The sequence below is a fragment of the Myotis brandtii genome, unplaced genomic scaffold (genome assembly GCF_000412655.1).
Source record: "Myotis brandtii unplaced genomic scaffold, ASM41265v1 scaffold19, whole genome shotgun sequence".
In the NCBI taxonomy this organism is placed as follows: Eukaryota; Metazoa; Chordata; class Mammalia; order Chiroptera; family Vespertilionidae; genus Myotis; species Myotis brandtii.
Window position 1 is genome coordinate 1013819 of NW_005357075.1, and position 12481 is coordinate 1026299.

Genomic DNA, 12481 nt, shown 5'->3' on the forward strand with positions numbered 1-12481 from the left:
CCCTTCCTTTCTTTCTAAAAATCAATAAAAAATATTTAAAAATAAATAAACGCATAAATCTAAAATTAGGGAGAATAGAAGTTACATCAACAACATTTGGGAACTGGAACGCACTTACATAAGGTAACTGACTTAGCAGTTCCAAGAAAGCCAAAGCCTAAACTGGCATTTAGGAAAACTAGGAGTCATCCAACTTACACCACCGAATTCTCAAAGGTTCAAGAATTGGTGGCACTAGGTGCCTATAGAAGTGGGGTGAGCGGAGCATTCAATTCAGGAGGATTGGTTGGATTGGTTCATGATTAAATTCAGAACCCTACCATCTCCTCTCCAACCCCATTTCACTGGGAGACTGTCCTTGCCTCATCTGAGCAGAATAATGAAGGGACTCCCCTGGAGAGTGTGAAACAGGGAGTTTGTATCGTAGGGCACACGAAGGTAGATATACTGTGTGACACTAATAAAGCTTAACCTTCATGGCCCCTTGCTTGCATGGGCCTTTTCCAGGGCCCTGGAGGGAACCCTAGCTGTGTGTTCATAAGATCCTGTGTTTTTGTAAACTTCAGAATGTATTTATACTGCACTCAGTTAAAACCTCTGCCTTCACTTCCTCCTTCTGAGGTCAGGCAGCTTTGGAACAGCCTGTGCCTTTTGGAGGATAGGGCAGGGGTAAGGGTTGAATTGGGAGTATGCTGTTTTATCTGTAATTTGTAAAGGCATTTTTAGAAAAGTTTAATGAGACAAGTGAGAAATTACAGATTCCTGAGTTGGAAATACACAAAGGGTATACCGTTTGGGGCCATCTTTAAATTTATTTTAAGACTAAGGAAAATTGGATCAAAAATAATGGGACACAAAACAGAAATGACAGAGATGAGCCACTAAATCAGTAGATACTCTGAAATCAAGTGAAGTACAACAAAACATTTTTTAATTGTATCAAAAGCTAGAAATTAAGAGAATGAGATCAATTTTAAATAGAAGTGATGATTGTTTGATAAGCCAACGAAGAGGAGGACCAAATCATAGAACACATTGATAAAACATGTAAGTTTCTGGTGGATTTAACATGGAAGGCATATTGAAGACAGCCTAGATCTCATGATGCGCTCTCCTACAAGGACAGCAGTGACAAACTGGTTACTCATTAATTCAGAGAGCATTAAGATTAGTCACCATGCAAGAAAACTTGAAATGTGCCCTGAAATCTTAGTCTGTTTATGAAAGAAACATGAGATTTTCCTAAATTTTACAGCAATCCTAAAATTTATATTGCTTACATATTACCAATAAGCTGGAAAAAAAAAACTTTCTAAACTGTCAGTAGTAGAAAACAAATTTCAGTCAACCATACTAGAGGTTGACTGAATTATTGTCTTTTTTCTCTAAGAAAATGGTGTTACCAACTCCGTGTCACATGAAGAGGCAATCATAGACTTTGCAGCCAAAAAATACAGGATAATAAATATAGAGGTGTGTCAGGCAGATGATTAATAAAAATATTAGGTTATTCTTGATTTTCTGATGTTCCTGTTGTCAGTTTTTATAACTTGTAATTTATTATGCTCTTTTCTCTGTCTAAATAAACAGTCACTTTCATGCCTATTTTTATATTTGTAGTTTTGTATTCTTTTTCTTTAGGAGACCATGCAAAATTGTATAAGCTTCAGGCCCACAAAACCCAGACCCACTTGAAGCACAGTTGAGGGCAGGATTCCTATACTGAAGGCAGGAGGGTGAAGTGAATTAATGTATGTGGTGTGCACACATGCGCACACACAAACACACAGGACCTCTTGTACTCACTGAGCTCCCAGATTGCTGAGCTGGGCCTTCATTCCCAAGTCAAAAGAGTGGAAGAATCTTCTCTAGGGAATTTTACCTGCCCAGGAGAAAAGACTAGATACTGACATCAGGGTTCCCCACAAAACTGCTCAATCAGATTACCCTACACAATAGACAGTAATTATTCACGTATTCACAGCTTCTAGTCAGGTTTTTCCCCTCAGTCATATATATGAGCAGATAACCAAGAATTACCACACATCCAAGGAAAGTGTCTAGTACAGCCGTGGGCAAACTACGGCCCGCGGGCCGGATCCGGCCCGTTTGAAATGAATATAACTAAAAAAAAAAAAAAGACCGTACCCTTTTATGTGTTTGAAATGAAAACTAAAAAAAAAAAAAGACCGTACCCTTTTATGTAATGATGTTTACTTTGAATTTATATTAGTTCACACAAACACTCCATCCATGCTTTTGTTCCGGCCCTCCGGTCCAGTTTAAGAACCCATTGTGAGTCAAAAAGTTTGCCCACCCCTGGGATAGTATGAAAAGTGGAGACTAAAACAGAAAAAAAGCAACTTGAAGGAAAATAGACTATAAAGGAAGAAGAGACTTTTGTAAAGGTATCATTAAGATCCTCAGGTAAGGCATCCATGAATTAAAAACAATACCTTAAAAAAGGACATCCTGAAAAGTAAAAAGAGCTCTTGGAAGAGAGAGACCAAGATGGCGGCATAGGTAAACACCGGAGACTGCTGCCGCAAACAACCACTTCAAAAATACAACTAAAAGACGACAGATGGTCTGATGTTGTCCAAAGAGTCGCATCTGGAAGCCACGGAGTGGTCCCCTCTGACACGCAGGCTCCTTGACTTCAGAACATGACATTTGTTGTCTTAGAGAACTTCTCTTCATTTTAAATAAAAGAACCATTGGCTCAGGTACAGTTGAGAAGAGGGTAGGATGTACACATGAGCATAGGTGATGACAAGTTCTGCTCCCACTGGACTCGTTTTAAAATAATGGGCCTAATGTGAACCAAATTTTCTGAATCCTGAATGTTGCTTATTGAACCTGACTGAACAGTCTAGTCCAGCCGTGGGCAAACTACGACCGTACCCTTTTATGTAATGATGTTTATTTTGAATTTATATTAGTTCACACAAACACTCCATCCATGCTTTTGTTCCGGCCCTCCGGTCCAGTTTAAGAACCCATTGTGAGTCAAAAAGTTTGCCCACCCCTGGGATAGTATGAAAAGTAGAGACTAAAACAGAAAAAAAGCAACTTGAAGGAAAATAGACTATAAAGGAAGAAGAGACTTTTGTAAAGGTATCATTAAGATCCTCAGGTAAGGCATCCATGAATTAAAAACAATACCTTAAAAAAGGACATCTTTAATAGTAAAAAGAGCTCTTGGAAATTAAAAATACAATAGAAATGAAAAACTCTTTAGAAGTATTAGAAAATAAGGAAACACTGAAAAAACAGAGAGAGTAAAGGACAAGCCAGGAGGGTCAGCATCAAAATTATAAGAATTTCAGAAATAAGAAACAGGATACAACAAAGGTGTTGTGTGGATTTTAATCCCAGAACTAAATGTTGTAAATTGCCAAATTGCAGGAGTCCTATTGAGTACCACAGGACAGTGGGTGAAATTAGACCCACAAGCTACATGAGCATATGAACCAACAAGCTTGCATAAAGAAAATAAAAGCAGGTCACAGAAAAGGATGAAAATCACAGCAGTACTGGGAGATGAGAAGCCAGTGGAACAATGCCTTCGAGATTCTGAAAGAAATTATGTCCAGCCTATAATTTTATACCCAGGCAAACTAGTGTGACAGAATAAAAGCATTTCAGTATGTAAAGTCTTAAAAATTATCTTGCACACACTTTTTCTCCACCTAAATGAAGAATAAATCAAGAAAGGAAGACATGGAATCCAGGTATCAAAATTCATGGGAGAGAGGCTAAAGGAACTTCTGTGAGGAAGATGAAGGGGGAGCCCAGGATGCCTACTGTACACCAAATGGAGGTGACCTAGTCAAGCTGGAGCAGGCCCAAGTGGAGATAATAGAATACCTGATAGAAATTAATGTACTGGGAGTAGATTTATACAACTGAGGTGGAATTAGGGGTAAATACATGGAAAATTAAGCATGTGAAAGAAAAGTGACAATTATTGTAATGAAAGCAAAACATGCAATGCTACTAGTTATATATTGCTGTGTAACAAATTGCCTTACAACTTAGTGTCTCAAAACAATACCAGTTTCCGTTGGTCAGGGATGTGGAAGTGTCTGGGGGATCTGGCTTGGAAACGAGGTTACAATTCAGTGCATCAGCCAGAACTGCAGTCTTCTGAAGGCTTGGCTGAGCTGAACAATCTACTGGCTGCTGTTTGCAGGAAGGAAAATGCATCCCATTAGGCTCCTAATAGTTTACTTAGTATTGCCCTAACCAAATTATAATATATACTAGAGGCCCGGTGCACGACATTCGTGTACTGGTGGGGGCGGGGGGTGTCCCTCAGCCTGGCTTGCACCCTCTTGTAGTCCGGGACCCCTCAGGGGATGTCTGCCTACCACAGAGGCGGGAGAGGCTCCCACCACCTTGAGCCGGCTTCTGGCTGAGCAGCGCTCCCCCTGTGAGAGCACACTGATCACCAGGGGGCAGCGCCTGCATCTGTCATCTGCCCCCTGGTGGTCAGTGCGCATCATAGCAACCAGTCATTCAGCTGTTTGGTCAATTTGCATATTAGCCTTTTATTATATAGGATTGAGAAGAAGGAGAGTTGCCAATGTGCCTTTGTCTTACGGAGGTGGAGATTGTAAAGAGATTTCTTTGTTTAGTTAAGTCTTCCTCTTTCAAAATAAAAGATAAATAGCTAGTGCCTAAAACTTAACACTCATGAAGTAGCAATACAAGCATTTTTATGTGGAGATGCAAATGCCGACCAGAAACACAGAGCTAGTGACAGCACTGGTCTCAGCATTGAAATTCAGAGGCCTAGAGCAGTGGTCGGCGCCTGCATTCATCTGCCCCCTGGTGGTCAGTGCGCATCATAGCAACCAGTCATTCAGCTGTTTGGTCAATTTGCATATTAGCCTTTTATTATATAGGATTGAGAAGAAGGAGAGTTGCCAGTGTGCCTTTGTCTTACGGAGGTGGAGATTGTAAAGAGATTTCTTTGTTTAGTTAAGTCTTCCTCTTTCAAAATAAAAGATAAATAGCTAGTGCCTAAAACTTAACACTCATGAAGTAGCAATACAAGCATTTTTATGTGGAGATGCAAATGCCGACCAGAAACACAGAGCTAGTGACAGCACTGGTCTCAGCATTGAAATTCAGAGGCCTAGAGCAGTGGTCGCCAACCTTTCAGACCTCACGGACCACCAGTGATCCACGGACCACTGGTTTGCGACCACTAGCCTAGAACCTAATGTTTTACTTAACAAAGCCTGGTGCCTTATTAAACTATTTACATGTATAAATCTGATCAAAGTAAAATTTAGATTAATAAAAGGAAATCATAAAAGTAATAAAGTAGACCTAGCTGGTTTGGCTCAGTGGATAGAGCATCGGCGCATCCTGGGTTCGATTCTGGTCAAGTGCACACACATACCTCAGTAGCAGGCTTCTCCCTGGCCCAAGGCCTGGTTGGGGCGCGTGCAAGAGGCAACTAATCAATGTATTTCTCTCTCATCAACATTTCTCTCTATCCTTCCCTCTCTCTTCCATTCTCTCTAAAAATCAATGGAAAAATATCTTCAGGTAAGGATAAAAAAATATAATTAAGTATAGGTGAATTTTTATACTGAGGTGGAAGAGGCAGGCCTTTCTCAGTGTGATTACACCAAAAGAAGAAATCATAAAGGGAAAAGATTAATTGGCTAGATTTGTCTTCATATTCAACAAAAGCTTCTATACCGTAAACACTCAATGTACAAAGGATAAAGGCAAACCCCAAGCCAGGAAAAAATCCTAATTAAACAGGCCAGAGGGCTGGTGGTAAAATGTTAACTATTTCTGTTTTTTAAGAAACACAAACTGTTTTAGTCTGTCTCTAAGGCAATTTGCAAATACAGCAAAGCCTTGAACGTGTATATATTCTTTGACCCAGCAATTTCAGTTATAAGAGTTTATCCTATGTGACTAATCCTTGATATGCACAAAAATTTAGCTATTAGTTTTGTTTATAATAGAAGGAAATTTGAAACAGTTGAAGTGACCACCAGTAAGTAATGTGAATTACAAAAATAAAACTAGCCAGTGTGGCTCAGTTGGTTGGAGCATAGTCCCGTACACTGGAAGGTCGCTGGTTCAATCCCCGGTTGGGATGTGTACAGGAGGCAACCAATCAGTGTTTCTCTCTCACATCAATGTTTCTTCTCTCCCTCTCCCTTCCTCTCTCTCTAAAATCAAAAACATTTTTTAAGTTGTATAAATAAAATAAAACTAGTGGTACAGGTGTATAATGAAACACTAGGTATCTTTTAATGATGAAAACTATATTGGCATATAAAAACATTCATGGTATGTTTCCTCTACTTTTAACATTTATGTAAATACTTATATACATGTGTACACATGTGTGTACACACTGAAATTTGGGGTATTACTGTTTATTTTGGAATTGTGTATTTGTCATTTGTGTTTTTCCATGTTTTCCAAGTTTTTGACACTGATCAGATGCTAGTTTTATAGTCAAGGAGGAAAAAAACTAAAGGGATTTTTTTAGTTTATTTGAAAAATATGAAGAGTGAAAATAAGAAAACAGTAATCATATTCTTACCACCTAGAGTTGACCACTACTAACATTTGGCATATTTGTGTTCGTTTTCTTTTCTTTCTGCAAATTTTTAAAATATTAATACCAAACCAATAACCTTGGTTATCTTTTATATATGAGATTGTAGACTATTTGGGGGTTTTCCTCCCTCTCCTTTCTCTCTTTTATACTTTTCTGTATTTTTCAAGTTTTCTCTGATGAGCATGCTTTACTTTTTAAAGGAATGAAGTATTCTTTAAAATACATACCATTTCTTAAAATACACACAGTCAGCGCTTCATACCTTCAGGTTTCACATCGGATTCAATCAACTGCATATTGAAAACAGCATCCGCAGTTGGGAACCCATGGATGCAGAGGGCCCCTGTTTGCACCGTTCTGTATGTGGGACTTGAGTATCAGCAGATTTTGGTCTCCGCAGGGAGCCCTGGGCCGCATCCCCGCCGGATACCAAGGGGCTACGGTAATAACAAAAGCCTGTGAAAGTGTGAAACTATGAGTAGTGGAGAGAAAACTGGACTGGACGTCAGAGCCTGATGGTGTATTCCAGGCTCTGCTGTGAGCCAGCAGAATGACCCTGGGCTGGTCACGGAACCTCTCCAGATCTCTTTCTCATCTACAAGTGAGAGGTTTAAACTGGAAACATTTCTATGGTAACTTACAGTTCTAAAAATACTGTGATTCTAAATTAAGATTGAAAGAGAGTCTGTGGCTCCACAAATAATGGACTGTAAGTTCTTAATTTCTTGGTACCTAGTCTGCAGTACTAGACTCCGTTAGCATCGTCCTGAAGACCACTCTGAGGATCCTTTGGCATTCTCATCCGACACTCCATGATCTTAGAATGGAGATTCGGTTTCCATAAGCTGGAAGGACCATCTATTCCAACTGTTGTGTTTTATAGTTTTAAAAACTGAGCTCAGAGAGACTGCAGTTTGTTCAAATCACAAAACTAGTCAGAGGCAGAGATGGGCTTTCTGATTCCTGGTCTGAGCTTTTTATTCCACACATGCTTTGCGCACCACAGGGTCGGTCTTTTCTCAATGCCACCAGGACCTCATTTGTACTGTCACCCAAATGGTCCTTGAGGGCAATTGTTCACTGTCCAAAACCATTGTGTCAGTCAACTATAAGCTGATTTGGGGAAAGGAACTGGGGGCCCAGGGAGGGATCAAGGAGCTCGTCTGTCCATACCCTTTTCTCTTTAGGTCTAAGAAAGGGAAATAGCAATTTCATTTTTTCTTTCCTTTTCAGTTCCATAGCTTACCTTTCCCCCCCAGTAATTATATAGCCAGAGATTATTTGTTTACAGAAGCCACGTGAATCAGCCAGTCCCCAGAGGGTTAACACTCCCAAATTACGGGGTGGGTTAACAATAAACAGGATGTCCTCCAGAAATTAAATTTAAACCACTGTGACTCAGGCTGGCCCATCCTCTAACCAGATCACTGTCTGGGGTTATTATCGGTGGTTAATTATACCATTGGGTTTAGCAACAGTTTGGGCCAAGAGAAACCAGGCTGGGAGAAGGGGGTGTAGAGGGAAGGGGCCCGGTGGACGGGGTGGGTGCAGCAGTGGGAGCAGGAGGTTCGAATGGAAGAGGCTGAAAGGAGTGGGAGTGGTGGTCTGATCTGTCCCCTCAGGGCTCTACTGCAGCCTCTTCCCTGAGCTGATCCCTGGGAAGGGGGGTGAAGCCGACATGTCTATAGCTGTTGGGGTGCACTGTGTTTGCTTTCTAGTCTGGCAGCACTGCTTTTCTCAGAATTTAGAATCATAAGGTTTTCAGCATGTTAAGGAAGCTTCTAGATTATCTAGCTTAACCCTGTTGCTTCACAGAGTAGGGAATTAAGGCACAGGGCAGTGGTTACCTGCTGAAGGGCAGCCTGCTCAGCGGAGGCGGAGGCAAGGTTAGTGCTCAGGTTGAGACTCCTAGACCATGACCTGCCCTTCTGCCAAGCTGTCTTCCATCTCTAAGTGGGGGACCTGAGGTGCAGAGCCTCCTAGCAAGTTCAAGGCAGAGTTGGGCTAGATTTCAGATTCTTGGAGTTAGCTTCATTTAGATTTCGTCAGTTGTCACGGGAAATAGTCCAGCCCGGCTGATCCTTAATGCCCCTACAGTTTGTCATCTCTCCCAGCCATAGAAGAAGCCCTTCAGAGCCAGTTTGTCCCTCTGAAGGGAAAAGTGAAGCACCTATAGAGATGTGTGGTTTTGATGATGCTTTTCAAGGCATGTTTTCTAGGAGAACAGCGATCTAAGTGAGCCTGTACTTTCTAACTTTGCAGCTCCTTGAGACACAAGGTTTATGGTGACTGCTGTTTGTATAGTATCTCCCCTCTCCTGCTCTGGGGCAGAAGGTGGTGCCCAAGACCTCCATCTGACGCTGTCCATGGGAGCATGACCGTCCCAGAGCCCAGCCTGGCTGCTGATGGTCCTAGACCAGCCGTGGGCAAACTACGGCCCGCGGGCCGGATCCAGCCCGTTTGAAATGAATAAAACTAAAAAAAAAAAAAAGACCGTACTGATGTAATGATGTTTACTTTGAATTTATATTAGTTCACACAAACACTCCATCCATGCTTTTGTTCTGGCCCTCCGGTCGAGTTTAAGAACCCATTGTGGCCCTCGAGTCAAAAAGTTTGCCCACCCCTGTCCTAGACCCACAGGGCACGTGGTGCGGGTGGCAGAAAGCGAGCCACTGCCACTGTGTTTTACCTGTATTTCCTCAGCTCTTTTTAGCCACATCCTTCCCCATTTCTCCTAACATCCCTCTCTGTCTCTTTGCCTTATAGGATTCCTTTCAAGATTGGGCAACCCAAGAAACAGATTGTCCCCAAAACAGTGAGTAACCCGATGCTTGCATTCTGAGACTCAGTTCTGTCTCGCATGGTCTTCGCATAGCGTCAGAGTGTTGACTCAGCGTGGGGCTGGGAAGGCAGAGCCTGGGCCTTGACATTCTCGGTTGCATTGCTCTAGAACAGTGGTTCTCAACCTTCCTAATGCCGTGACCCTTTAATACAGTTCCTCATGTTGGTGACCCCCAACCATAAAATTATTTTCGTTGCTACTTCATAACTGTAATTTTGCTACTGTTATGAATCGTAATATAAATATTTGGTATGCAGGATGTATTTTCATTGTTACAAATGGAACATAATCAAAGCATAGTGATTAATCACAAAAAAATATGTAATTATATATGTGTTTTCCGATGGTCTTAGGTGACCCCTGTGAAACGGTCGTTCGACCCCCAACGGGGTCGCGACCCACAGGTTGAGAACCGCTGCTCTAGAACCTCGCATGGACAGGGGCTCGCAGGGACCTCCTGTCCTGTAACATTGTCCTTCCTCAGCTCAGCCTGGGAGGTGGAAGAGGTAGATTCCACAGGTGTGGAGAAACACACTGCTTCTGACTGCTCATCTCTGGGATCTGGCGTACAGTCCGCACGTTCCTAAGAGGGAGCCTGAAACAGGGACCCCTGCCAAGGACACATCCCAGCCTTTCTGTCTGGCCCCCTCAGGCTGCATGAAGGTCCCGGAAGCTTCTCCAGGACTCCAGGTCCATTCGTCTCCACTGTCAACTACATTCCTAGCCAAGACACAGGGTCACTCAACACGGGGATAATGGAGTCCTTTCCCCTTGTAGCCCACAGGTTTTGTCCCTATTTCATCTCCAGAATTGGAAAGAAAGGGAATCATAGCTTCTTAGAAAGTTAGAGCTGGAAGCCCTTAGAGATCATCTGGCCCAGCCTCCTCATTTTTCCTGATGGGGAACCGAGATGAGGGGTCTCAGTGACTCTCAAAGGCGAGGAAAAGCTACTGCTGGCAGAGCTGGACTTGGAGCTCAAGGCTGAGCCTCTGTGCAGGACCCCTGCCATTGCTGTGCTGCCTCACGCAGGCTGGGAAGATCCCCCAGGTGTGGGGACTCCAGTGAAGAATGGCTGCTGCAGCCCCACACTCCCCCCCCCCCCACCCCGAATCTGAGCGAAGCCCTTGGTATTCATCTGGGAGACCGTAACTGTCAGCATCTCTCGCTGTGACAGCTCCAGGAAGCCCGGTGGAGGCCTTGACTGTCATTCCAGCCCCTGGCAGTTCTCTATGTCTCCATGTCTTAATAACCTCGTCCCTTCTTGGCTCAGAGCTCAAGAGCTACAGGAAAGATACTGCTTCAGTTGGCGGGAAGGGGTGTTCAGCAAGCACCTGACCAAAAGCTCTATCTTTGGGAAGTCCTAAGTTAGGTCACTGAAAGGGAAATGGGCCCGTGTTAAAAGAGCCCTTCCCCTTTTCAAGCATAGGCTGGCTGTGGAGGAAGACTCGAGTCTACCTCCCATGCAGAGGCTGACCATCTGTGGAGGCTCAGCTGGCGCACTGAGAACCTGGGCGTGCAGTGTTGGGCTCCGGCCCACTGCAGGAAATGGGAAGGTGTGGCCGTGGGTCTCCAGAGTGTAATCCAGGGCAGATCTGAAAGGGAAGTGGTTTTGAAAAGGGTCTTGTATTCCCAACACTCACTACCAAAAAACAAAACAAACAGAAATCCTCTCAACTCCCCAACCTTTATCGAGATGGCCTCGTTCTCCACAGAAAAGTAGAATGCAGCTTCTAGCTGCTTTGCCAGAGTTTGTTGACGGGCAGATCTGTGGGTGTTTCAGTCTGAGGAGTGGCAGGGACTCCACAGGGGAGGGCAGATGCACGAGCTGAGAAAACCCTCTGCGCCTGTGTGGCCCCGTGGGCCGTGGCGCCCTCGCCCCTTCCTAGCACCGTCTTACTGGGGATGCAACTGTGGTCTCTAACTGTGGCATCAGCTCCCCTGCACAGTCTGGCTTTCGAGTAGTGGGTAAGAAGCCAGACTCGCGGCCTGGATCGCCATCCTGGCTCTGGCGCGCTGTGTGTGACCTTAGGCAAGGGCCTTACCCTCCCTGAGGCTCAGTTTCTCTGTAAAGTGAGGGTGATGCTAGGACCCATGCCGTTGATGTGTAATGAGTCTCACATGAGATGATGCATGCGAAGTACTTCGCACAGTGTCTGGCACATAGTAAGGCCTCAGTAAACACTAACTGCACTGCAGGCAGAGAGGCAGGTTGATAAACCACGAGGACTCCGCCGGTCCCAGTAGCTGGCTTCCCCGGTGCAGTGTCGGTGGGAATAGAGTGATTTGCTTCCTCAACTCCCAGGTTCACTAAAGTGCCTGCAGCAAGACCCTGCCTCTCCGGAGTCTTGTTCTCCACTCGCCAAGCCCCCCCCCTGCCCCGCACACCGCCAGGGCGTGTGGTTATCTCAGCATCTTCGCAGCTGCCCCCAGCAGTGGTGACGCACCCTGTTGTTCTTGCCCAGGCACTCTCGGGGCGGGAAGCAGATGGGGCTGCCTGGGTTATTGGAAGTCACAGCACCCTGTCATGGGAAGAAATGTTCATGTTATCTTCAGGGAGTTTCAGGAGGTTTTTGGCTCAAGACACTCGACTGTCAGGCACAAAGAAAGCATTGTGTGTCTGCCCTCACTGTCTCATGTGCCCAGGTTATTAAGGCAGATTCCATTATTGTCACAGCTTCAGCTGGAATGGCATGTTCTCTGCAGGCGCTGACCAGTGGAAATGAAAAGGACGGCCCCCCACCTCCCCGTCCTCACCTTCTGCTTGGTCCCTTCCCTCCCCCGATCCCATAAAGTAGCTGGAGCATCTTGGCGTGGCGAAAAGAAGCTGCCCCTCCCTCCCTCCCTCCATCCCTGGGAGGCTGGAGAGCTCTCTGAAGCAAGTACCCTGGGTCTCCCACCAGAGGAAGGCACACACTTCAATCCCTAGCTAGGTGGGCGCTCTGTGAAGTCAGGCAGAGAGAGCCTTCACTTCAGAAAGATTTCCATGTGACATGAGGGGCCTCAGCCTCATTCCTGTCCTGTTGCATTGTGCCCTA

The 12481-nt window shown here is 44.4% G+C and overlaps 1 protein-coding gene across 1 annotated transcript in view; it reads left to right on the plus strand.

Annotated features, from left to right (window-relative positions):
• The first annotated feature begins 8516 nt into the window (after positions 1-8516).
• BIN3 (bridging integrator 3) overlaps positions 8517-12481 on the plus strand; it is an 18727-nt gene continuing 14762 nt past the window's right edge. The window contains exons 1-2 of the mRNA XM_005864619.2: positions 8517-8554; positions 9371-9419. Coding sequence (XP_005864681.1) covers positions 8517-8554; positions 9371-9419 — 87 coding nt within the window. The remainder of the gene's footprint in view (positions 8555-9370; positions 9420-12481) is intronic.